The 27,193-nt window shown below is 46.7% G+C and overlaps 1 protein-coding gene across 1 annotated transcript in view; it reads right to left on the reverse strand.

The window, feature by feature from the left end:
• Slc22a2 (solute carrier family 22 member 2) overlaps nt 1-27,193 on the reverse strand; it is a 39,278-nt gene extending 12,085 nt beyond the window's left edge. Inside the window, exons 1-9 of the mRNA XM_075959302.1 lie at nt 26,719-27,193; nt 24,674-24,777; nt 15,406-15,560; nt 12,545-12,713; nt 9,785-9,899; nt 8,187-8,293; nt 4,892-5,106; nt 3,671-3,779; nt 3,069-3,181 (exon numbers count right to left, since the gene is read on the reverse strand). Coding sequence (XP_075815417.1) covers nt 3,069-3,181; nt 3,671-3,779; nt 4,892-5,106; nt 8,187-8,293; nt 9,785-9,899; nt 12,545-12,713; nt 15,406-15,560; nt 24,674-24,777; nt 26,719-27,132 — 1,501 coding nt within the window. The 5' untranslated portion in view covers nt 27,133-27,193. The remainder of the gene's footprint in view (nt 1-3,068; nt 3,182-3,670; nt 3,780-4,891; nt 5,107-8,186; nt 8,294-9,784; nt 9,900-12,544; nt 12,714-15,405; nt 15,561-24,673; nt 24,778-26,718) is intronic.

The raw sequence follows: 27,193 nt of genomic DNA on the forward strand, positions 1-27,193 counted from the left end.
AGAACGTATGACTGGACACGGCCACTTGGCTTCTTTGGTTCCTTTGTTTTAGTCTCTGGTTATAATATCAATAACAACCATACTAATATTTTGTCATCTTTAAATTCATTTTGGAGATATAAAACTTTTAGAGGTGTGCTTTGATGTTTTTTTTTCCTGTAACAGAGCCTAGGAAATGGGGTGCTAGTTCTTCACTATTTTGGGGTTTCAAAGAACTGCATGCTGGATGCCATTTCTCTTTAGAAACAGCAGAAATGGACCCATGGGCATTGAATACTGGGCATCTGAGTCTGACTCGGACTCCTGACTGGTCTGAGGACCTGAGAGTACTCTGACGTTCTGTCCTTTGTCAAGTGACATCATCCACTTCACATACTGTGGTATGAACCAACTGTGGACATGACAGAGTGTTAACGTCTCTGAATCTCCCCCAATCTCTCAGCGTGATCCGTAGTGTAATGAGAAACAAATGTAAGCAAGACTCAGCTACTTCAGCTGAGGCAGAGTTCCTTCCCTCTACAGGGTTTCTCTGCCTAGAAGTCAGGGAGTTCCTTCTCTCTGCAGGGTTTCTCTGCCTAGAAGTCAAGGCGTTCCTTCTCCCTACAGGGTTTCTCTGCCTAGATGTCAGGGAGTTCCTTCCCTCTACAGAGTTTCTCTGCCTAGATGTCAGGGAGTTCCTTCCCTCTACAGGGTTTCTCTGCCTAGATGTCAGGGAGTTCCTTCTCCCTACAGGGTTTCTCTGCCTAGATGTCAAGGAGTTCCTTCTCCCTACAGGGTTTCTCTGCCTAGATGTCAGGGAGTTCCTTCCCTCTACAGGGTTTCTCTGCCTAGATGTCAGGGAGTTCCTTCTCCCTACAGGGTTTCTCTGCCTAGATGTCAGGGAGTTCCTTCCCTCTACAGAGTTTCTCTGCCTAGATGTGAGGGTTGCTTTAATTGTCATCTTGACATAACTAGAATTGGGGAAGAGACTCTTTGAGTGGGTTTTTGTACACTGGGTTGGGCTGTGGGAGACCCAGTGTGCCCTGTTGGTACTGGTCCCTAAGCAGGGGTTCTCGGTTGCAGAGGAGTTAAAAATCGTGTGAGTGTAAACAAGCAAGTGAGAGTGCTGTGTTCCTTTGTCTTAGTCCCGATTGCCTGAGGAAATGTGACAGAGCCTTAAAGTTACTCCCTGACTCCCCGACAGTGAGGATGGTGACCTGGAATTGTAAGCTAGGATAAATCCCTTTCTTCTCTATGTCACTTTTTGTCAGTGTTTTTTGTCACAGCAGCAGAGATGAAACCAGGTCAGTAGCCCAGGTCCTCCTGCACCTGCTTCCCCAGTGCTGGGCTCACAGGAGTGCCCTGCCACAACGCTCTAGCTCCGAGTCTCTAGAGAGGGTGGAGTTCAAAGAATAGTAGGTCACAGATTAGCATTTATCCTGCAAGGATCAGCCTGGCTGACCAGGATAGTGTTACCCGCTTTCCTGTGGTCCTTATCTGTTTTGTCCTGATGTTGTGGATGGAACCAGGGCTTTGCCCATGCTAAGCAAATACAGTGCCACTGGGCCACCCCCGGCCTTCCAGTGGACTGTTAGCCAATACTTTTAGGCTTCTTAGATGAAACAGCTGAGAGAGAGAGAGAGAGAGAGAGAGAGAGAGAGAGAGAGAGGAAGAAGAAAGGGGAAGGTGTTAGAATATTAGTTAGCTTCCTGTCACCAGGTTAAAGATGGGCAAAAGGATATGACAACCCCCAGAGGTAAATTTGGGACAATCTTTAAGTTTGCTGTAATCTTTGATATAAAGCTCTGTCCTTTGTGTCCTTCAGGGGAAGGTGAGGTGGAGCAAGGGACCACACAACTTCACAAAGGCCTAGACTTAGACTTGCTAAGTAGTGGTCACAGAAACCTGGAACCCGTATTTCTGTCCAGAAATGTCCTGCTGACCCCTTAGACACCACCTACCAAGGATCAGGCATCTCTAAATCCTGCCTAGGGAGAAAGAGTTGGGGTTTGGTGGGCACTTTCTGAGGAGGAAGGAGGCTCCAGAACAGGCCCCCTTAGCCAGTGTTTGGGAGTCAGAGATTTGGGGCACGTGCCCCCTGTCTGTGGGCCTGGTAGCTCTGGTTATCCCAGGGTAAAGAGCCCTCGTGTTATCAGCGTTGGCCATCTTGCTAGCATGATGAAATGTGGAGGAACTCATTGGGTCTGTTTTGATGGAAAATTATAGCAACAGCTTGAAACATTCATTGGCAGGTCTTCTGGCAAGGGGGAACGGATCAGGGTAAGTGGAGGGGGCAGAATCCAGCTTCAAGAGAGCAGTGTTGGGTGCATGGTGTCCAGGGGAGAAGTCAGTGTGGTGTGCTCTGGGGAAAGGGTGGTTTTAATGAAGTTTGAAAGCCTCTCTGCAGATCTGAAAGCAAACAGAAGTGGTGCCCTGGGTTACCCTGGGCACTCCAGTTACCCTGGGCAGGTGAACAGAAGCCTGAGTCTGTGTCCACAGTCATCCCTGAAGGAGACACAGACAAGCAGCTGCCCGCTAAGCTGCAGTCGGGCCAAGGGCAGTGCCAGTGATTAGATGGTGATGCCCAGGGTCTTTCAGATTCTGTGATCAGCAGCTGATAGAGGCCGGCCTACTCTACCCACTAGCAAGGGAGGCTACAGAGCAGTTGGGTAATCCGTATGAGCTCCTGGCTCCCCTAGCAGTAGCAGAAGGGGCCATGCCATGCCTCATCCTGAACTCTACCGGGGAAAGGTGGGTGGGGGCTCCGTCTTGCGGACACGTTTGTATTAGTTGTGAATTCCGTGTTATCTGGGTTTTGAAATTTTAACTGTCTTTGAAGTATGAAGTACAAGTGCTTTGGGAATGAAGACAGCAAGGGTTTGTTCTTTTACAGATCTGAGAGGGATGGATATCACCGGTCAGGGAGTTGGGGGTGCTTCAGGGAGATGCCTTTCTATCTCATCTTGTCTTCAGTTTATGCTTCTAAGGTATCAGTCCCATAGCCCAGTGTTAGTGCTGGCTTGGGAGCATTAAAATAATACTAATAATATTGCTGATCACTAGTAATTAAACCCACAGTGATTTCTCACCAAATACCACCAGTGGGAACTCCAGCCAGATGTCAGTGAGACGGTAGACCAGGAAAGGCGTGATGATGCCACCAATGTCACACATGGAGGAGCAGACAAGGACACCGAGATTCCTAGGTCACAGAAACCTGATTTAGTCCTCTAACTTCTCATGGGGCAGCAATCACCTCTCACTGCACCCCTAGATAATTTCTTTCCCCAACCATTAGGTGTCTGAGAGCAGAAAAACATCAGTTCTGTTCATTTCCATGTGCAGAAGGGACACGTGCGCACACCCTCACCCATGGTTGGTTGTTTTAGTTGGTATTAGCCTTCAGACCAGAGAGGGAAGGATTTCCTTCTATCACGTGACTACCCATGCCATGTCTATGGTTTCCATACACCCACTCAGCTGCTCTGGTCATGCTCTGCATGGTAATCTTGCTCCTGTGCCCTGTGGCTTTGGGGACACTAACTGTGAACTGCTGATTGTACACCTGAGTGTGAGCCGCTGATTGTACGCCTGAGTGTGAACTGCTGGCTGCTGTCTTTGAACACCCACATGTCCCCCTGTGCTTTGAGAAGCCAGACCGTCTAGCCCAAAGCTATGCATTCCCACTCACCTGATGTACGTGGGGTACAGCTCAGCATTGACCAGGCAGACCATTTCGTAGGCCATGGTGATACCCATTCTACCCAGGCACGCGACGGTGACTTTCAGCCACTGGAGATCTGAGGGGAAAGCCAGCACTCAGCCACTCTGCATGCGGTTCCAGGGGGGGCTTGTGAGGACAAACTCTACATTGCGGAATGAGACAGGGAAGCAAGAATAGTCCTCTACAGACATGAGGTAAATGCGGCAACCTCTGCAGGTCTGGATGCGCTAACCTTAGATGCAGTTCTGTTTTGCGTGTGCACGCATGTATGTGCGTGTGTATCAGAGGTGGATGTCATGTGTCCTCCTCAATCAGCCTGTGCCTGCTATACAAGGCAGGACTGTTCCCTTGAACCCAGAGGTCACCAATCTTAGCAGACTATCTAGTCAACTCACTCTAAGGAATCCTATGTCTGCCTTTAAGTGCTGAGATGAATCTGAACCTGCTGACATTTTTGTGGGTTCTGAATTCTGGTCCTCATGCTAGCACAGGAAGTGTTTTACCCATGGAGCAATCGCCCCAGCACAAATAGTCTCTCTTTTAAACGTGGAGCTGGAGAGATGGCTAAGAACACTTGCTGTTCTTACAAAGGCCCCAGGTTTGTTCCCTGCACCAGCATCATCCACAACTCCCTGCAACTCCAGCTCCAGGGAATCAGGCACCCTCTATGCCTCCATATGCACACCCTACATACAGACACACATAAAGTACACACATATATAAAAGTCTTAAAGCTGACCCAAGGAGCTCTCAGTGGGTCTGGACACATGCATAATGCCATTATGTCACGCAGAGTGTTTTTCCTCCCCTGAAAGTCCTCTGCCCGTGGCCCTTTCCCCTCTGCTCCTGGACAATCCTGATCTTTCTGTTGTCTCCATAGTTCTGCCTCTAAGGTTTTATAACTTTATACCGTCATAGAGGTTGCCCCAGCTAGCCAGGAAAGTGAAGTGTGGGTATAACAGAAGTGATTACTGGTCTATGACAGCCTCAAATGAAGCTCCAGGTGGCTAAAAGAATCACGGGCTTTTGCCTCTTTCCTCAAATAAACATTTTATGAGGAAAGACAAAATAATTGCTGAGAATTTTCTCATCTACAGTGAAGGACTAGACAGAGATCAAGGGAATCACTAGAATATTCTAGGGCAAGGCTTTGGTGAGTTCCTCAAGCTGTCTGCTCTCTGAACTTACCATCTGGGATAAAAACCGAAGCTAGACAGGCCGCTCCCGCCACCATATTTGACGCAGCCCAGGGATAGCGGCGACCAACCCGGTCTATCGTAAGGATGATAATGAAGGCAGCTGGGAATTCCACCAGGGCAGAGTAGAAGAAATCCAGGTAGATGTTGGCCCCCGCGAGGCCCATGTGCATGATGAGGCCCTGGTAGAGAACAGAGCTCGTGAACCTGAACAGAAAGGAGAGCCATGGTCAGGCTGAGCGCAGGGCTCACGCTACTGGGGGGAGGGGCTCGCTACTGTGGGGAGGGGCTCAGGGAAGGTGAAGAGCTGGCGGTGGGGGGCCTTTTCTCTGGCATCTCATCTGCGCAGTTGTTTTTATACCCACTGTTTTACTGTGGTGGATGGGACGTGGAGACACAGAAACCTGGAAACTGTTGGGGGACAGCTCATTCATGGGTCCAATGAGAAGGTGAAAAGTCTTGGAGCAATTTAGTGGAATAATAGCAATGGCTGTCATAATAGCTCAAGGCTGTCAATCATTTTTCTCTTTGCTTATATTTATATATTATTTGTGTGTATATGTGTGTGTATGTATGTGTGTGTGTGTGTGTGGTGTGTGTGTAAGTGTTCCTGTGTAGGTGAAGGTATATGTATAAGTCAGAATTGATACATTTCTCTCTAATTTTTTCCACCTCATTTTTTAGAGATAGGGTCTCTCACTGAACCTGGAGACCCTGATTTTCTAGGCTATCTGTCTATCAAGCCCCAGGGATGCCTTCTGTCTACACCTCCCAGGACTAAGATAATAGGCACACGCCTTCAAACTCAGCTTTTTATGTGGCGCCAGGAATCCAGACTCAGGTCCCCAGCTGGCATGGTGGTTTACTCTGAGCCTCCTCCCAACCTCTTTTTTTTTTTTTTTTTGCTTTTTCGAGACAGGGTTTCTCTGTGGCTTTGGAGCCTCTCCTGGAACTAGCTCTGTAGACCAGGCTGGTCTCGAACTCACAGAGATCCGCCTGCCTCTGCCTCCCGAGTGCTGGGATTAAAGGCGTGCGTCACCATCGCCTGGCTTCCCAACCTCTTTATGGTCTTCTAAAACATTCTGGGTGTAAAGACTTGACCACTTAATTCAAACTTCATGAACCTGAAGACCCAAAATATGCAGCCTCCCTTCTCAAAGGTTTCCTCCCTGGCCTGACGCAACTAGCCTTCTGAGAGGGTTTCTAATTTTGTTAACTTAACATAATGGAAAATCTGAGGCTGTCAGGCAAGAGTCAGTATTCAGAGAGGGAAAGGGGAACGCGGTCAAAGGTCAAAGCTGCCTGTGCCACGCAGGACAGTGACAAGTGTGGCTTTTGCTAGTGAGGGCAGATTTTCTGCAGCCACTGTGAGGGGCAGTGGTCCCTGTTGGGAGATGACTTCCTCAAAATGGGGGTTCTCACACTGACATGCATGCCAGCCCTGAGAAGCTCCAGTCACTGTGGTGGAGAGCCAGCGCTGTCTTCCTCATACACCCCTAGATGTATCTTGTTTGTTTATTTTCTCCTCCCAGGAAAAAGGGTGGGGGAGGCCTTTCTTTACTAGCTCTGTGCATCTGTAGAGATCTGTACGCAGGGTCAAATAATCTATACGAATACTTCTCATTTCGGATTATATATTAGAAACACCTGAAGTGTTCAAACAAACAAAAACCATACTGGTTGCTGGGCCACAGCCAGGGCTACTTAAATATTTTTATACTCTCAACTACTTTTCACCCAAGACACTTTTTTGACACTCTGTGTATACAGGTATATAAAATAGGCATACAAATCAATATTTAGTGATCTCTATATAATTTTCAAATTTATTCAGATTAAAGTAAATGTATATATTAATGATATGGGTATGCATGCTTATTTTTAAAAATACTTATTTTCAGTTTGTGTGTATGGGTGTTTTGCCTGCATGTAAGTTTACTAGGTGCATGCCTGGTGCTATGGGGGCCAGAAGACGGTGAGCAATCTCCTTTTTAAAAATTGTTTTTATTTAACTATATATTTTCCTCTCCTCCCCCCCCCCCTCTCCCATGGTGGAGTTGCAGGCAGCATGAGCTGCACTGTGGTGCTGGGAACTGAACCTGTGTCTCCTACAAGAACCACAAGTGGTTTAACCATTGAGCCGTCTCTCCAGCCCCATATTTATTTTTATGTAAATAATTAAATACTGAGTATCAGATGCCGCAGGACAGAGTGCATCTTCAGTATTTTTCAGAACTTTGGTACTTTATGCTTTTATATTTTTGTAATTGTCAGTCCAAAGAATGCCCCTCCATATAAACACATAGCACAAAACAGCAGGAGCAAGGCCAGGACCACTTCGTAAATTGTTGAAAATTCTGTCCGATCTCAAGCAGGATTCACACAATGTTATTCGTCAATATGCTCTCTGTGAGCTACGTATCAGCATCCTCTGTTGATGCTAGGCTGGGAGAGGTGATAATCTGAAGGTGTGCTTCTTCCCCTGCTTAATGTGGGTGACCGTCATCGTAGGAGTGCGGAGGGATTTACATGGGTGACCATCATCGTGACCATTATCGTATGAGTGCGGAGGGATTTACATGGGTGACCGTCATCACAGGAGCGTGGAGGGATTTACATGGGTGACCATTATCATAGGAGTGTGGAGGGATTTACGTGGGTGACCGTCATCGTAGGAGTGCAGAGGGATTTACATGGGTGACCGTCATCGCAGGAGTGCGGAGGGATTTACGTGGGTGACCATCATCGTATGAGTGCGGAGGGATTTACATGGGTGACCGTCATCATAGGAGTGCGAAGGGATTTACATGGGTGACCATCATCATAGGAGTGTGGAGGGATTTACATGGGTGACCGTCATCATAGGAGTGCGAAGGGATTTACATGGGTGACCATCATCATAGGAGCGTGGAGGGATTTACATGGGTGACCGTCATCATAGGAGTGTGGAGGGATTTACGTGGGTGACTGTCATCGTATGAGTGCGGAGGGATTTACATGGGTGACCGTCATCATAGGAGTGCGAAGGGATTTACATGGGTGACCATCATCATAGGAGCGTGGAGGGATTTACATGGGTGACCGTCATCATAGGAGTGTGGAGGGATTTACGTGGGTGACCGTCATCGTATGAGTGCGGAGGGATTTACGTTGGTGACCGTCATCATAGGAGTGCGGAGGGATTTACGTGAGTGACCATCATTGTATGAGCGTGGAGGAATTTACATGGGTGACCGTCATCGTATGAATGTGAAGGGATTTTAAGTCAGAGCAAAGGGACGTCTTACCAGTTGTACATCAAGATCAAAGTATGTTTCCTTATCTGAGGGGTTCTGACCAAGTCAAGGAATGAAGGGTTCAGTTTCTCGCCAGCATCCTCATCTGCTCTTAGTCTCTAAGGAGAACGAGAAGGGCGTTTTCTGTTAGAAGAGGCCTCTGGGTCCTAAAGAGAACAGCAGCTTCACTTAATACTGAGTGTCCATCATGAACTCCATGGAGCACACTGTCTTATTTCATTTTTACCCTACAAATTAGGGTCTGTTTTTCACTCCATTGTATAGAAGAGGACCCGGGTCATGGAGCAGTTAGGTCTCTCACAGCATGTGATTTGTGAGGTACGCTGGGGTACCATGGAGAGACCCAGCTCTGAGCTCCTGAGTGGCCCATCTGGACCAATAGGAAGGAAGTTTAGGTCGGAGACCTTGACACCGAGACCAGCACCAGCATCACTGGAAGATCAGTAGGAATAAAACACCGGGAGGCTGAGGAGACGCCCAGCAGGTAAAGCACTTGCCATTCAAGTGAGGACTGGAGTTCAGATCCCCAGAACATCTATATGCTGGGTGGGTGTGGTTGCTGGCCTGTGATTCCCTGAGCAAGTTGGATAACAAGGCTAGCCTTCTCAGTGTGCTCTGGGTTTGACTGAGTGACCTTGCCTCAAGGAGTAAGGTAGAGGAATGAGCAAAGATAATTACTGGTCTAACCCCTCTCCATACTTCACACACACACACACACACACACACACACACACACACACACACACACACGGTCTCTGAGTCTCTCATATCAAAATCACGTAAAAATGTCAAATCATATTGTTAACCTAACCTACGCTGCATTTTCATTCAGAAATTATTTACATCTTGACATCATTTTCTTTTTATTTATTTTCTTTTGAAACAGAGTTTCTGCCTAGGCTAGCCTTGAACTCACTGTGTAGCCAAAGATGACTTCAACTGCTGAGCCTCCTGCCTCTACCACCTCCGAAGTGCTGGAGATTTAGGTATGCATAGGCAAAGCTTTCGTGCCTCTCTGGGAATTGAACCCAGGGCTTCATGTGTGCTAGGTAAGCACTCTATCACCTGAGCTACAGAGCAAACCTTGACAAACTTTTTTAATACAATCCATTTCTCCTTTCTAGTCCCATCAGATGAAAAGGGTTCAGACTGATGAGATCGACTATAGGCAAAATGTAAAGCACACAGCAAATGGCTATATCCCCAATGCTTATAATTCTTTGAAGTTATTTGTCTTCAGAACTCTGCTGTGTGGACCTAGAACCTGCCCTGGGAAGCTGGACATGCAGAAAGCAGCACAAACCCCTGAGGCAGAGTGACCAGCAAAACCTCGAGCTACACGAGATAGAAACAGCTCTTTCACTGTTTTTTTTTTTTTTTTTAAAAATGTGGTTTATTTTTGAGTCTGATGTTTGCCATCTGCTTATTCTCCCAAGGAACACAAATCCTATATATGAAATACTCTATCGTATTTTCCAACAGAGAGCCCAAATTGCCAGGGGTGGGCCCCACGCCTCTCTGGCACAATGGCATATTTTCTGTACCCTCCTGTCACTACCCCCCAACTGACACCCAAAGCCTCAACTCACCTGAAGAGACGCTGGCACTGATTTTCCATTTTTCTTAGCAATTTGCTTAATAATCTTCATGGCTTTTGCATTTTTGTTCTGGGAGATCAGCCATCTTGGAGATTCGGGTATGCACCTAGGGCATAAGGGCAGGGGAGGGGTTTCTGGGGGCGTATGGTTCAGGGAGTTTCAGTCGGATCTACCTAGGATGCCAAGGCTGCTGAGAGCATGTGAGGCTCTGTCCTCCCTTAAGTGCTGACTTGCCGTCAGCCTGTGTCCAGGAAGCCTTCAGGCCTCCTCCTCAGGCTCCTAACCTGAATGGTAGCAAGTGAGCTGCTGAGTAGGGTGTGACTGTGCCTGTAGCTTGCGTCACCATGAGGAGCGGTGGCCTCTGGGCGAGCCCCGGGCTTTGTAAAGACCTGAGAACTAAGATTAGGAATCGAGGTGGGAGTCACAAAGCATCATGGAAGGAAACAAGGGTACATATGACACACACATGTATTATTATTAAATTATGTCATACACAGTTGATACATTATTATATAGCTATATATCACAGATAACACATTACATGTTATTATACCATGTTGTATGATTTTTTAAATATATTTCATACTGAAAAAAAAACGAGGTAAGCTTCTGAGGTCAGGTAGTGAGCACAATGCAGAAACTAAACTGCATGGTTTGAGCTTGACCTAGCAGGCTTAAGAAGCCCCAACAAGTCCCAGGGTGCTGCTCTGAGAAAGGGCCCTCTAGCCTGACCTAGCAGGCTCAAGCAGCCCATGAAAGTCCCAGCTGGTGTCTTGAAGTGCTCAGAGCCGTCAAGGTCAGGGTGAATGGAGGTGCGGATGGAGGAGGATGGGCAGCTAGCCATGCTAGAAGCTAGAAAGGCAGGACACACAGGGCTAAAGGCTTAAGGCCTGGAAGCTTTGGTGGCTCACTACTCTGGGAAAGGTAGGGCCTAGTGGGCCCCTGGGCAGGATCTTTCTGTAGAAGGGCCACGTGGAGAAGGCCATGGTGACTCCTTGGTTAAGAAGGGCCGAGACCGAGAGTGTGGTCTGCTCAGAGGTGGCCAACTACTAAGATGCTATAGCACTATTTTCCTAGTTGCCCATGAAAAGGTCTAGTGGCTGCTATTGCCTGAGCCTGGGCAGGGGGAGCAGGTAGAAACTGCGAGAATCATGGGTTTGGGAGAAGGTAGGAATCTGGACAACCTACAGTGGATCATGTGGGTGGTCCAGGCTTTCCTGGGAACACCAGGGGAGGAAACTCTGGCTCAACCTAGGCTGAGATGTGTGGGCTTTGTACTCTTTCTACAGCCTGTTGGATGCATCCATAAGGATTATCTGTGTTCATGTGACATTTGGACAGCCATTCACTGGGGCCTTGTTGTGGGAATGCTTGGGACAGGAAGCTACCACAGAACCTGGTGTCACCTGATCTACAGAAATGTAGCCTCAGGTTTACTGATGGTGGGGGCAGGGGCTCCAAGCCTGGGAATTAACTGACGGAGGTTCCAGGGGAGATGAAGGTTGGCCAGAACTCCTGCCTGTGGAGTCCCTACATCTGCACTTGAAGCTGCCCCATTCTCTACAGTGCTCCCAGCTCATGCCTTTTGTTCTAGCTTCTCTGTTTGCTCGGACTGGTGGCTTATGTCCTTCTTTTCTTTTTCCACGTGTGTAGATGTGTGCTTGCATGTGTGTGGGCAGGTGTGGGTGTGCCTGTGCCTGTGTATGGAGGCCTGAGGATGACTTCCTCCCCTGCTTTCCCCTTGCTCAATGAGGCAGAATGCCAGAACCTCTCAGCTGAACCCAGAGGTTGACAATACGGCTAATCCGATGAGCCATTATGCTCAAGGACCCCATGGTTCTGCCTTCCAAGTTCTGAAATTCTGGTGGGTTGCCACACCTGTCTGATATTTACATGGGTGCTGAGGATCTGAACTTAGGTCTTTGCACTTGTATGACAACCACCCATCTCTTCAACACTGATATTTCTTGAGTTCTGGTTCTCCTATCTCCCATCTCTCTTCACGTGTTCTCACCAATCCTATTTGTCTCTACGTAATCAAGACATACATGCAATTTACTTGAATTCTGGATTGTTATATTTCATTGGTCCTTGATATCTATACATAACCCTCTTTTGGCATCTCAAATTCGGCATATCCAAAGCTCAACTCATAACCTAGAGAGAGTGCTTCTAAATTCCTTTTTCTTGTGAAAGACTCTTTACCACCATGCTGGTTTGTATGTGTTTCCCTTGGGTAGGAATATAGTTTACTAGTCTGGGTAATTCTGATTTTTCAGTATGGTCTATCTGGAGTGCCATGCTGGACTTATTTGGGATAATTGCTGTTATGATTGATGGGAGATGTCTGCCTTGGTCACGCCTATGGGAAAGCAGTGATATAATCATTTGCCGCCCTGCCTGTCCACCTTAGAGTTTTTGAAAAGGAGGAACAGGATAATGAATGGCTATACTGTTGACTTCTTCCTGCCATCCAAACTGGATTCCAGCTGCTGGCAGCAAAACATCAAATAAATCACATGAGATGAAAGAAACAGGCCACAGAATTCTTCTGTCCCAAGCTAAAGGACATGGATTTCGAGCAAGGCACTGTGCAGGTTTTATTTTAGCAAACGGAATTGGCTTCTTCTAAGACAGCCCTGGAGAGCGATGGCAGCCTTGTCATACCCAAGCAGGGTGTTCGTGGGGAAGGAAGACTTAGACAAACTAGATTATTTAAAGGCGTCTTCTTTTCGTTCCCAGCAGACTCACCAGAAATAGAGCAGGAAGCAGAAGTTGGGCAGAGTCACAGCGAATTGCAGCCATCTCCAGTGGGGAAGAGCATAGGCCACTCCGGCCAGTATCAGGAGCCCGAAGGTGAAGGCCACTTGGTAGAAAATCCCCACTGTTCTGCGATAGCCCAGACCAACAAATTCTGTAACTACAGAAAAGAACCCACATGGTCAGCAAGATGAGCTAAAGCTGGCTTCCAACCCTAAGGCAATCACAAATGCCCAGCTCAAAAATACAGGTTTAACATAGGATTTTCTGCACAGCTCTCTGAGCAATTTAAGATATTTGTGTGTGTGTGTGTGTGTGTAGTGGTGGTGGTGGCCATTCTTGTTGCAGTTATTGCTATTGTATTAATTATAGACTTGCATTAACTGAACCATGTTAGCAAAATGAGCAAAACTGTTTGACTTAGAGAATAACATTAGGCATGAGACTGGGCATGGTACCTCATGCCTGTAATTCTAGTACTTGGGAGGCAGAGGCAAGGCAGGAGGATTCCTTTAAGTTCAAAGCCATTCTGAACTATATACATGGTTTTGTATAAAAAAATGAAAATAAAAATAGCAAATCCAAAGGAGAATTTCAGGGCCTGGAGAGACGTTTCAGTGATTAAAAGCTCGCTGCTTCTGCAGAGGACCTGTGTTTAGTTCCCAGCACCCATGTTAGGAGACTCACAACCACCTCAAACTCTAATTCCTCTTTCAGGGTGTCTGATATCTTCTGGTCTCCATGTGTACTTGCTCATGTGTGGCACATAACATGCACACACATAAATAAAAATAAAATAAAAATATTTTTAAAATTTCAAAGATAAATGTAATCATATTTCATACAAATGCAAGGTTCTGTTCTGTGTCAACCAGGCAGTGAAAACTCAAGGCATGAACAAACGAATTAAAAACTGAATCTGTGTTGTAGATGCTTCATCTATAAATGAACATTTACGTGCAAGCTGTTCTTTGACAGAGATAAATAATTTTCAATTTTGTTTGTTTATGTAAAGGACTTAGAAACCCTGTGCTGGGCTGGGATCAGCTAGTACTAGCTTGCAAAACAATTAATTTGAAATTTTTCAAAAGCTTTGCAGATGAGTTGTTAAACATATATCTACTTTGAAACCTTCATGGTGGGAGTAGCTAAGGCTTAGAAAGTAGAAAACATACAACGAGACTTGTCACGTCCTTTGGGAAACAAGTTACCAGCCACCGCTGCAGACGGAGTTTTATTTATGGCCCTATGTCTGCATCATGACAGACCTGTGGGGTCTGTAGGATGGGAGCTAGGTGTTGTGGGACAATGGTTTTACCCTGTAAAGATTTGTTTCTTGTACTTGTTTAATCCAATGCTGATTGGACAGTAGCCAGGCAGGAAGGATAGGCATGGTGACCAGGCAGGAAGTAGAGGCAGGGCAATGAGAACAGGAGAATTCTGGGAGAGGAAAGCTCAATCTGCAGTTGTGACCCAGCTGCAGTGGACGCAAGACGTGACTGTCTTGCCGAATAAGGTGGCTAACACAGACAAGAATTATGGGTTATAAGAGTTAATAAGAAGCCTGAGACACTAGGTCAATCAGTTTATAATTAATGTAAGCCTCTGTGTGTTTCTTTGGGACTGAATGACTGCAGAACCGGGTGGGACAGAAATCTCTGTCAACAGAATGGCACTCGGTCAACAGCTAGGAGCTGTTTTCATATAACAGACATGCTAGATCGGGAATTTCGCATGTCCCACAAGCCACAGTCTTTGCTTTAAATGTCTCACAAACCCGCTAAAGATTTTAATTTTTTCTAGTCCAATGGGCACACACACTAAACCTTTATCTATAAGTTACTGTAAACCATCTAAAAATATTTTAAAATGGCTGATTTAATTAAACAAAATGGTATGTCTTCCACTAAGGCAAGTGTCTACCTTTCAAAGTGTCCAGGGTCCTGGGTGAGGCTTGAGAGATGTGAGGATGGGGTTGGGGTTGGGGAAGAGTCACAAGGCAGGCGTCAGTGACTCAAGGACTTTTACAGGGACTTAGGAAGAAATGAGCGGTAAGAGGTTGCAGCTAATGACAAAATGTACTTCTGCATAATTGAATTCTACTCAGCGTGTTCTAGAAACCAAATTAGTGGTTGAAGAGCGGTATGCGTTAAGTCCTTCATCAGCCAATTAGTTATCATTTGTCTCTTCTGGAAGAAACGATATTCTCCTTCTGCCCTGCAATTGCCCAGATTCCTACCAGATAAAATAATGTAAGCACATCTTCTATTTACCTCGTGTGCAATAAAAGCGTCGGTCTCATTCCCTTAATTCCAAACTGCTCAGTGCCCAAGTGTAGCTGAAAGGACACGATGGCGGAGGCTTCTGGATTTAACTAGATGATGGTCTGTCACAACTGCTAGGTAGACACTGTGCTGTGCACTCAAGCGTGCTTTTGCACCTCAAGGACTTTAATTGTCACTCTGGCTGCTAGTGAGTAAACTCCAGCCCTGATCTGACAGCTCACTCTCTACTTTTGTTTTAGTCCAAGACCCCAGCTCATAGAACAGCACTGCCCACAGGAAGGATGGGTCTTCCCACCTGGGCTAGCCTAATCTAGGTAATCTCTCATAGGCATCCCAAGGCCTTTCTCCTGGGTGGTTCTAGTTCTTGCTGAATAGCCAGGGTCCACCACCACGCTCGTGTCCTTCACTAATCCTTGTGCGTAAGTCCAAATGGTTTACTAGAACAGATGAAGTACAGGAACACATCCCCTCACGTTCTGAACACATCTCTTATTGTTGTCTTTCTGCCCGGGCTCCACCTGACTGAAAGTCCCCACGCGCGCCCAGCAGTATCTCAGGCTTTCTTACTCAGGATGTAGCCGATTAACCAGCCCGCTTTGCTGACCAGTCCCTGGACGAAGCGAAACACCAACATCCAGACATAGTTAGGGGAAACTGCCATGAGAACCCCAGAGGTAGCGTTGATGAGGATCGTGACCAAGAGACAGAACTTCCGGCCAAACCTATGGAGAGGAACCAAGAAAGGTCATGGGGTTAGTGGGTGTATTAGTTGCTTCTCCTAGTGCTAAGACAAACACCGGTGAAAGCAGCTTGTGGAAGGAAGAAGGGGTTTATTGGCTCCTGGTTCTAGGGTAGAACTCATCAGAGAAGGGCGGTCAGGGCAGCTTGGGGCAGCTGGCTGCACTGCATCTGCTATCAGGAAGCAGAGAGCCGGAAATGCTGGCACTTGGCTCACATTCTCCTTCTAGTTAGTCCAGGACCCCAGTTCCTGAGATGGAGATGCCACAGTTAAGGTGGCTCTTCCCTCCCTCAATTATCCCCTCCCAGTGCACCTAGACTTTTGTCTCTAGGTGACCCTAGATCCCAGCAAGTTGACACTATGATCCATCACAGCTGGATTCCTGGAAGTTGGAGAAGATTCACGGATGCTATAAAGATGTGATCAAAACCTGAGGGCCAATGTGGAGGTGTGGATTGATGGATACTCTTTGGTGTGCACATAAATACCCACGGATGGATACTCCTTAGCATGCACATAAAGACCCACGGATGGATACTCCTTGGTACCCGTACATAAAGACTCACGGATTGATACTCCTCGGCGTGCACATAAAGACCCACGGATGGATACTCCTCGTTGCACACATAAAAATCCATGACTTCAGTTCTGCTTCGAAAACTTTGTGAGGCTACATGGCTAAGTTAAAGTGCACTGAGCTCCCGTCACCTAGGTGCTGTGGCTGTTCTTCTGGGAGAGGTTTGCTCCTTTGAGACAATCCAGGGCTGGTCACACTATAAGTCTTGTCAGGTCATAGAGCCGTCTATGAACTGGGGGCTCGGTACTAAAGTCCCAGCCAACTGCCCATCTGAGAAAGTCTTCACTTTGGTTTCCCTCAGCATCTCACATCCTGCTGGGATGACTTCCATCTTTTCATTTGAAGAACTCAGGCTTCATCAGTCTGGGGACGGGAAGTGCTGTCCAAGAACACAGACTAGAGGAAAAAGCTGTCGCTGGAGTCTAATCACGGCCTTACCACTTACTGCAATGTTGGGAAAGTTATTCTCAATCACTACATCACTTCACATTGAAAACAAACCACAACTACCTGACTCTCTAGAAAGGGGATTCCACGAGGTACTATACAGAGAGAGCACAGGACATTGCCCTCCTGGCCCACACAGCTGATGCTATGGTCTGTCTTCCAAGGACTCGTATCCAAGGTCTTGGTCCTCAGTGTGGCAATGCTGGAAATTAATGAATTCTCAAGAGATGAAGCCTTAGGTCATTGGAGACACTGCCTTCAGAAGGGAATAAAGTGGCTCTCTGGGGTCCTCAGATAGTTTATTATATGTGTGCATGCATGCATGTGTGTGTGTGTGCATATCTGTGTATGTGTGCATGTGGAAACTTCAGGCATTATTCCCCAGATGCTCTTCACCTTGCTTTTTGAGATAGGGTCTCTCCCTAGCCTGGAGTTCACTATGTAGTCGAGGCTGGCTACCGAACCCCAGGATCTCTGCCTTCCCAGTACTGTAATCTAAATATATATAACCATGTTTGGTTTAACATTTTTGGTTTACTTGTTTTATTTTATGCATATGAATAAAATGTACCTGCCTGTATGTTTGTTTACCATATGCATGACCAGAAGTCAGAAATGGGCATCCACTCCCTCAGGATTGGAGTTACGGATAGTTGTGATCCACCATGTGGGAATTGAACCCGGGTCTTCTTCAAGAGCAAACAGTGCACTTAGCTGCTGATTCACCCCCCCCCCCCCCAGTTTTCCCCAGCACTGCTTTTTAAACATGTGTTCCGGGTATAGAATTCAGAACTCCACACTTGTAGGGCAATCCCTTTGCCTGCCGAGCTGCTGAAATAGATCTTCAAAGAGCCTGACTCCCAAGGGACTCTCTCCATCTTCAGCTTGTGGTGATCTCTTTCTCCCACACATGTTCATTCACCATGCGCTACCTATCACAGGAGCCTAACCAGAGCTGCAGTGATGCCAGTGACATCCGCTTAGATGACCAGGACTATGAGCTAACACCGCTTCCTTTCCAAAGCTACCCAGCCTTAAGGTTCCATCACAGTAACAGAAAACAGTTGGCTCTCAGAGAATGAACTTGGGGCCTCAGTTACTTCTCCCAAGCGCTCCTGGCTGTGTTCTAAAAGATATTTTTTTTTAATATTTATTTATTTATTATGTATACAATATTCTGTCTATGTGTATGCCTGCAGGCCAGAAGAGGGCACAAGATCCCATTACAGATGGTTGTGAGCCACCATGTGGTTGCTGGGAATTGAACTCAGGACCTTTGGAAGAGCAGGCAATGCTCTTAACCTCTGAGCCATCTCTCCAGCCCAAGATATTTAATTCTGTTAGTGGATGTTGTTTAATAGCTCATAGGAGATGGTGTTATATCTAACACACACATAATGTTTGTTTAACTAAAGTCAGTATTCATCATCAGGGTTGCACGTTCCCATGGTAACTCAATACGCGGTAGCCGCTCCTCCTATTATGGGACAGCTGTGTTCTAGGGAGTGGTTCAGATATTAACTGACCATTTGAAAATGATCCACAACATTAGTAATGATTATTGTAGGGTGTTAATGTTTTCAGTCTGAAATTTGGAGTTCAAGCCGCCTCTTTAGTCATGAATGTAAATTACTGAACCGAAGATGGCCTCGGCTCTGTCACTTCCTAGTTCTCTATCCATGGCTCCCCACTGTAATATGTAACCCTGCAGCTTCTAGTGCCAGGCTTGCCAAAGGGACATTTCTCTCATCCTCCGATGTTTCTTCCTGTTTCCACCAGTCCTCTTAGCTTCTCTAACTCCTGATCCTCTGACATGACATGGTGTCATCTATGAAGTTTATGCTTAAGAACCAAGCAGTCAAGATATTTAAAGAAAATCTCGCCATAGTGTAGCATAAATAATAAAACCCAGAGACAGATACTGGGGTTCAAGCTAAAGATCAGAAAAGCAAAACAGTTAACTCACTAGAGAAGTCTTAACCTCTACCAAGGCTAGGTGACTGCAGACTGAGCCCTGATCCTCTGTCTCTTCCCATCTTAGATTCCTCTCTAGTGCTGGGATTAAAGGCCGTGACTCTCCAGTACTGGGGTTAAAGGTGTGAGCCACCACCACCTGGATCTGTTTCTGCTGTTGTTGTGTAGCTCAGAGTAACCTTGAACTCACAGAGATCCATCTTTCTCTGTCTCCCAAATCCTGGGATTAAAGGAGTGAGCCACCATGGGCCTGGCCTCTAGTGGCTTAGTTTTGCCCTTTGATCTTCAGGAAAACTTTATTTATTAAAACATAAATAAAATATCACTATACCATAAGGCTGAGGAGACAGTTCAGCAGGTGAAGTTCTTGCTTTGAAGCATGAGTGCCTGAATTTGGATGTCCAGCATCTACACACAAAGCCGGGTGTGGAGGCATTTGCTGGGAGGTGGGGGGCAAAGGTGGGTGATCTCTAGGGCTCACTGGCCACCTATTCTAGTTAAAACAGCAAGCCCTAGGTTCAGTGAGAGGCCCCGTCTCAAAAATAAAGCAGAGAGCAAAGATGCCCGGTGTTGATCTCTGGTGTGCGTGTGCGCGCGCGCGTGCGTGCGCGCGCACACCCCCCCCTCAATGTTTTGCATAAATTTGTATTCTATGCCAGACTGTCTCCATAGCTGTCCTTGGCTCCAAGTGGTATATGGGCCATAGGCTGGACACAGTTACAACCCTTTCTCTGAATCTGTAAAGGTTTATTCAAGTGACAATTCCTCAGAGCCTAGTGGATTTGGATTCATAGTAAAGCCGCTGTGATGTTGCTGAAGAAGGAGAAAATCCTTTGGCTGGAGGAGGGAAATGCATTATTGAAGACTCCAAGCAGGGAAAGTAAATCCATGTTACAGAGAGGCTGCAATGGCCCCAATAGCTTGAGATGCCCTCCTCCACGGACACACACACCATAGGCAGTTAAATTACTTAGTGACATCTAGACAGAACCCGAGTGGCTGGGTACCAGTTTGGAGTGTCCTTTAGCTGTCTATTATCCAGTATAGAGACCAAGGCCTTCTTCGTCGGAACGGGGGAGGGGCTAACGACATTATTTGGGAGCATGGTAAATATGTAGAGCCTCAGGCTCACCCAGACAGATGGATCACAGCTTGATTTATAACAAAATCTGGGTTGACTTATCTGGTCATTAATAGCTGGGAAGAAGTGCTTCTCTGTAAACGACAGGTGGTAAAATCTACTTTACATGAAGGGGTGCTGGGTGTTGTTCAATGCTTTTCAGCATCTAATGAGGTAATCGTGTTTTTTTTTCAGTTTATTTATATGGTAGATTACATTGATAGATTTTCATATGTTGAACCAGCCCTGCATCTCTGGGATGAAGCCGACTTGATCATGGTGGATGATTTTTTTTATGTGTTCTTGGATTCCATTTGCTAGGATTTTATTGTGTATTTTTGCAACAATGTTCATGAGGGAGATTGGTCTGTAGTTCTCTTTCTTAGCTGAGTCTTTCTGTGGTTTGGGTATCAGGGTAACTGTAACCTCATAAAAAGAGGAGTTTGGCAATGTTCCTTCTCTTTCTATTATGTGGAACAATTTGAGGAGTATAGGTATTAGCTCTTCTTTGAAGTTCTGGTAGAATTCTGCATGGAAACTGTCAGGCCCTGGGCTGTTTTTGGTTGGGAAACTTTTGATGACTGTTTCTATTTCCTTAGGGGTTGTAGGCCTATTTAAATTGTTCATCTGGTCTTGATTTAATTTTGGTATGTGGTACCTATCCAGAAAATTGTCTATTTATTTTAGATTTTGTCAGTTTTGTGGAGTACACATTTCTGAAGTATGACCTAATGATTCTCTGGGTTTCCTTAGAGAGATAGGGATACAAGAAACATATCTAAACATAATAAAAGCAATATATAGCAAGCCAACAGTCAACATCAAATTAAATGGAGAGAAACTCAAAGCGATTCTACTAAAATCAGGAACAAGACAAGGCTGTACAATCTCTTGATATCTATTCAACATAGTATTTGAAGTTCTACCTAGAGCAATAAGACAACAAAAGGAGATCAAGGGGACACAAATTGGAAAGAAGGAGTCAAACTTTCACTATTTGCAGCCTTCATCTGGCAACAGACGGAATCAGATACAGAGAACCACAGCAGAGCACTGGGCTGAGCTCCCAAAGTCCAGCCGAAGAGAGGGAGGAGTGAGAATATGAGCGAAGGGGTCAAGCCCATGATGGGGACACCCACTGAAACAGCTAACCTGAGCTAGTGGGAGCTCACTGACTCTGGACTGACAGTAGGGGAACCTGCATAGGACCAAATTAGGTCCTCTGAATGTGGGTGACAGATGTCTGGTTGGGACAGTCTGTGGGGTCACAGGCAGTGAGACCAGGATTTATCCCTAGTGCTTGTACTGGGTTTTTGAAGCCCATTCTCTTGCTCAGCCTAGATATAGTAGGGAGAGCCTTCCTCCTGCCTCAAAGTGATATGCTAATGTTTGTTGACTCCCCCTGGGAAGCCTTACCCTCCCTGAGGAGTGGATTGGGGGTGGGGTAGGTGGGAAGATGGAGGGAGTGGAAAGAGGGGAGTGCATAGGACCTGGGATTGGTATGAAAAATGAGAAAAGATTGTTTTTAAGAATAAATAAGTAAATTTAAAAAATCTACTTTACGAGGCTGTCATGGTCCTACGTGAGATCAAATGAGGGTCTCTAGTAAAACAGCTGGCCTATGTGGTTGCTGGAGAATATGTTTCCAGAGATTCTCAACATCTGCTAACAGTTGGCCTCAGCCCACTTCGGCTCTGCTTTGAGCTGCTTCTCTTGGGACAGCAGGTGCTGACTCCCAAGAGGAAGAGGGGCAAATTAATTGTTAAACACAACCGTTATTAAAAGTCAAGCGACACCCACTTACAATTTAAACATTACTCTAAAAACAAGGATAAGCAGGCACAAACCATGCTACTCCCCACTGACTACAACGGATCACCTGAGCCTCTGAGGTCATTTGTCCTTGCGCTTATGCTGAGCAAATGCTGTCCCCAGACACCTCTGAGTACAGTGGCCTCGCTTTGATGGACATGTCCCCTCCAGAAAGCTTGTGTGAAATGCCCGCAAGCATGCCGCTAGATCAACACTCGTTATTCCTTATTAGAATACAATATGCAAAATGCTTGGAGCTAATGAAAGACTGCTTTCCTGTGTGTCAGCTGACAGAAAACCCTTCTCGGGAAGCTGGGAGCACAGGAACAAAATGGACATTTTAGTAGACAACTCAGTTCACAACTGTGGCACAGGCAAGCAATTTCCGCCCCTTCTCCATTCCTTCCTCCTCACTTCCTTTCTTTTCTCCCTGTCTTTTCCTTCATTCCTCTTTCTCTCCTTTTCCTTACTTTGCTTTTTTCCCCCTTCAGTGTTCTTATCCGGATAATTTCAAATATCCTGACTTTCTTCTAAACACCGTGCCCAGATCAGCTATTAGGGCATGTTTAACATTTTGTTTGTGAAAAACAATATTTTGTTACAATGTTGGTTACAATTTGTGGATGAAATGGGTTTCCCTGCCCTTCTTAACTTATTGCATGATGTCTAAAGCTTGTAGTGGGCGTTAAGTATTCAGAAGAGAAGTGGCGTGTCTTTTCCTTGCCCTGCTTCGCCCTCCTGCATGCGTGTGGGACAGAAAAAAGAGCAAAGCTTAAGGTTGCGTTGGAGAAAGAACTAGAGACACATCGAAAGCCTCCAGAGGAGCAGAAGGAACTAGGAACTTTCTAGAGCTTGCCGGCGTAGGGACGGAAGGATGAGCTCACTTGAGGAGGAGGGGAGCTGGCGGGTCGTTCTCTGGACCTCCTTGAGTGGGCTGACAATAGTTAACTGGCTTCTGCAGCCTACGGGTGTCACCTGTATGCACGGCACTTCCTGGAAATCTGGTGTTAATGTCCACCTTGGTCTACCAGGGAGTGGGTGAACCAGGAGCTGCCTAGCCAGTGGCCAGCGAGGGTGATTGGGCCCTAGATCACCTCATTAATGTGTCTGTCTTCACTCCGTGGGCAGCCTGCAAAGAGCTACCTTCAGTTCTGTGTAATCAGATAGAAATGAAATCACCTCCACCCTCACCTCACAACCAACCGCCCACAGCCCTTTGGGAAGAGCCTAGCCAGGGAGGCTGAGCAGACAGTTACAAATGCATTGTGACTTTTGGCACAGCGCCTCCACCTCCACCCATACCCCCTCCTGCTGCCAACGGGGCCTCAGGCTCTTGTAAAGTCAGTACATTCTTATAAACCTTTAATTCTTTTGCAATTTCGATGCCAGCTCAATGAATAACTAAAGAAAGCTGCCTTACATTTAGATTATAGTCATAGTAGAGAGATAGCTGGGGACGCCTGAAAAGGGAGTGTGTGAGCACAGGACTCAACTGCTAGATATTTCTGGGTCAAACATTTATTTTCGCAGGCTGATTGTTTAATACAGTCATTCTTAAGAGCTATGCATGCTTATAATTAAATCTCATTAAAAGCAAGTTCAATAAACATGTAAAGCGTATTGTTTCCTCCTTGCATTATTACATCTGATTATCTGGGACTGTTTGCACCCACTGGATTTATGTGACACAGAAATGCTATGTCTAACCATGTCTCTGTGCATACACATATACAGACTATATGGATGTATCATCATAGTACATATATTACGCATGTTAATACACAGGTACATATTACCGTGCTGTTAGGTGACTGGCGGTAGGAGTGGTACCAGCCAGGTCATAGAGTTTCAGTGCCTGGCTTACGACAGGCACTCTGCAACTGGGGGCGTTAGGAGTATCTGATGACCCAGGTATCTACAGTCCTCTCTCTGTTGAGGATTCCTCTTCCTAGCTAATGGTCATCTACTGAGCAAAGATGCATTGCAATAAACAACTCCCTTAATTGCATTCTAAGCCTTAGCCTTGTACCTGATGGGCAAATGTAGCCATTACCCCTCATCAGAAAGGAAGCATCTCTCTATAGCAAAGGGAGAACTTCACAGGAAACTTCAACTGGACACAATGCAAACAAAGATCGACGGGGTACAGGGTGCCCAGCTCTGGCATCTGAGGCTGGGGGATATCACGGAAGAGGCCGGCAAAGATTGCAAGAGCCAGAGGACCTGGAAGTCTATAGTCTTTTAGAAATGGCTGCATAAACAATCCTTGGACACTGACAATATCAATAGAATGCTAACTCGGAAAGGGAAACTCTTACAGGGCCCCACCCCTAGACAAGATCTCCAGGCGGCTAGTGACTGCTAAGGGAGTGAGACAGCCTTTCTCAGGTTATCCTGGTCAGTCTTGAAACCATATACGCACAACAGCAATAAAAAGACACAGCAGGTTGTAGTTACATATTTGTTTATATATACAGGTGTGTAACAATACTAATCAAAGAAAAGGAAGGTATCAGCTCAAGAGTTGGAGGGATATCAGAGGGATTGGAGGGAGGAAAGGGAAGGGGTGATGAAATCATATTTTAATAAAAAAGGTAAAAAATAAATGACCAAAGAAAATGCAAAGAATATTAACATTAAAAAAACCTTTTGTACAGTGAGCAGAAGTCCCCAATGATGGGCGACCAGAGTCAGAGCACAGCCCACCGACACTGAATATGGACAGTCAGACAGGCATAGAGCCTAGGGATGGGCTTCTGGTCTGTGAGGATTAGCTGGTCTGGATGGTGCTCACAGCTCCTGATGGCTCATGACCATGTGGGAGACAGTGAGGCCAAAGAGTAAACTGAGAATCACAAAAGGCATTAAATCATTTGTTGCCTCTGCCAGCCCTGAACTGGTAGATAGTCCATAAGAAAAAAGTCCTGCCTGGTGGTCGAAACCTCCTTCCCGGACCTCCAGAGGATCCGAGAGTAAAACATGAGTCATTATTCTCAAAGCAGCTGAGAAACCTCCAAGAGCATAAAAGCAGTCACCATTAAGGTGGGTGGGAGTGAGTGGTCCGCCTGTGTGTTTGGGGCAAAGAGGGATTCATGCAGGGTGGGTGAGCCCAAGAGCTGTCTGAACTTGCAGGTTATTTAAAAAGCCCTGCAGGTGTCTCACCTACCTGTCTGCTAGGTAGCCAATCCCTATGGCACCGATGAAAAACCCCACATTCACTACCGACTGAAACAGGTCCAGCATCCAGGAGTGAGCACACACTAGGTTAAACTGTCCAGATGTGAGGTGTGGTCCAAGGCGGGGGAGGAGCAGGAGGGAGAGAGGGAGAAAATGCTGTTATAATCTTGTTAGACACAGTTCAGCTCAGAGAGTTCTTTGAATATTCCCAACTGGGCGTCCTGGGAGCTCAGGGGTTCAGCTAATTAGCGCGTGCTACTTTCTTACTATTTCTTGAACTGAGTGCCAACAGCCCAGCTGTTTCCTAACCCATGCTAATTTTCTATAGACCAGCAAAAGATTTCCCCTGGAATCCATTTAGCATTCCATCTGGCAGTGGGAGTTGGGCATTTGGCTAAAGCGTTGGCTCTATCGACTGAACGCAGGCAGCGACTTGATTTATAGACAAGCCCATCTTCTCCCCTCTAGCCCTAAGACACAGATGTGATACATCTGTACAGCCAGGGAGCGTGAGATTTAAGATCTCTCAGCTGTCTGTTATATTAAACGACTGGGGGATTCACAGAGTCCTGCCAATGAGCGGGTACATTTGGTCTGTTGTGCTCGGAAGGCAGGTGGAGGATGACCAGTGCTGGCCTGGCAGGCAGGAGAGGCCGTCTTCTAACCTCACCCTGCCTTCTTATTCTGCAGTCTAGAGCACATCTGAGCCCTCCTGCTCTGGCCTCTGTTTCCTGAGCTCTGTACAAAGAGATGAGGTGAGTCTCTGCAGAGCTATTTCAGAGTGGTATCCTGGAGCCTTGATGTGATGTGGAGCCTGTTTCAAATCTCCCAGACGAGGCTCTCCCGCTGAAGGCCAGGAGACCCTCCGAGGACCCAGGCGGTCCTTTCTAACTAGCTGCTGAACAGCTTCCTCTATGTCTGCAGGACAGTTCCGCAGTAAATGTCCATGCTTGATCTTCCTCTTCAGGGAATGAGGCCTCACACTTAGATCATATGTATGTGTGTGTATGCATACATGTGAGTGTTTCTAAGTATGCACACGTGCAGATGGGGGTCAGGGAGCAGCCCCAGTTGCCGTTTCTCAGGCACCATCCTCATTTTTTTATTGATATGGGGCCTCTCATTGGCCTGGATCTGGCCAACTAGGTTCAGCTGGCTGGCTAGCAAGGCTCACGAGTTCAACCGTCTTTGCCTCCCTGATACTGGAACTATTATCACGTGCCCACACCTGGCTTTCTCTGCGGGTTCTGGGCATTAAACTCAGGTTCTCAAGCTTACAAGGCAGGACGCTTTACCTAGTGAACTATACCCCCAGCCACGACTGTATCTTTTAAATCACTTTTGTCACCACTGTGTGTGTGTACATGATGTCTGTGGGTAGGTACGCACCTGTCCCTGAATGTATGTAAAAGTCAGAGGACAACTTTGTGAAGCTGGCCTCTCTCTTTCTACTTTCACAGGGGTCTGGGATTGACCTTGAATTGTCAGACTTGCGTGGCGAGTGCTTGACCCTAAGTCACCTTGCCTGCCCTTGTGACTAGACTTTTTTTTTTTTAAAATAAAAATAGTTGTACCATAGTCTAACCCCAAGCGCCAAAATTTCCTGTGGGCATTTTGACCACACTAAAGAGGAACAGATATCTCTGGAGAAAATAAAAAAGCACATCTTATAACACCCATTAGCAGAGCAGATATCAGAGGAGGGCCATACTCTTTGTGTGGTGGGATAGGCGGCTTCTGGCAAATGTGAATTCTAGAAGCATGCCCACATCTGACATCACTTTTAGGCATCCCGATGTGGGTTTGCTTGTTGCTTACTGCCGAGACCTGCACATGCCAGAATCACGCCTGGCAGCATGAAGAAGTTCTCGAAAACCACCTCAGAGGAGGGAGAGGCTGCTTATTTTAGCCAGGAAACTAGGATTTTTACAAGGCATATGAGTCCAAAAAGCATGTCTGGGCAAGCGTAAGAACCATGTGTTTCCTAGTTCAATCATTTGCTTCGTTTGCATCCTGATCCCTGAACTCACTCACCTCGGTGACGATGGAGGAGCCAGGAGTGTCGTACACCCAGCCGTGCTGGCAGGGGCTCAGAGGCAGGTGGCTCCTGTTGGCAGCCAGACTGGACAGTGGGTCCCTGCAGTCAACAGTGCTCTGGTTCCAGTCCACCTCATACTGCATGCACTGGCTGAGGAAGGAGGCCTCCTCTGCAGACCCCAGGCCTGGCACCGTGTAGTTCAGCTCCTCTGCTAGGCTCCAGCCACATCTCTGGCTCAATTCGGCCACCCCGGGATTCCAGCAGCGGTGGTTAGGGGTGAAGCCCAGGAAAACGATGCCCACATAGATGGGAGTGAAGACACCCGAGAGCAGAGCTAAGAGGAAAAATGTTTGCTTCTGGAAAAGGTGGAACTCCCCTATATGTTCTAGAATGTCATCCACCGTCGGCATGGCTCTCGGGAGGCAGCTGATCCTGAGGTTTCGCCTGCCGGACTCCAAATGCTGCTGAAGG

The sequence above is a fragment of the Microtus pennsylvanicus genome, chromosome 1 (genome assembly GCF_037038515.1).
Source record: "Microtus pennsylvanicus isolate mMicPen1 chromosome 1, mMicPen1.hap1, whole genome shotgun sequence".
Classification (NCBI taxonomy): Eukaryota; Metazoa; Chordata; class Mammalia; order Rodentia; family Cricetidae; genus Microtus; species Microtus pennsylvanicus.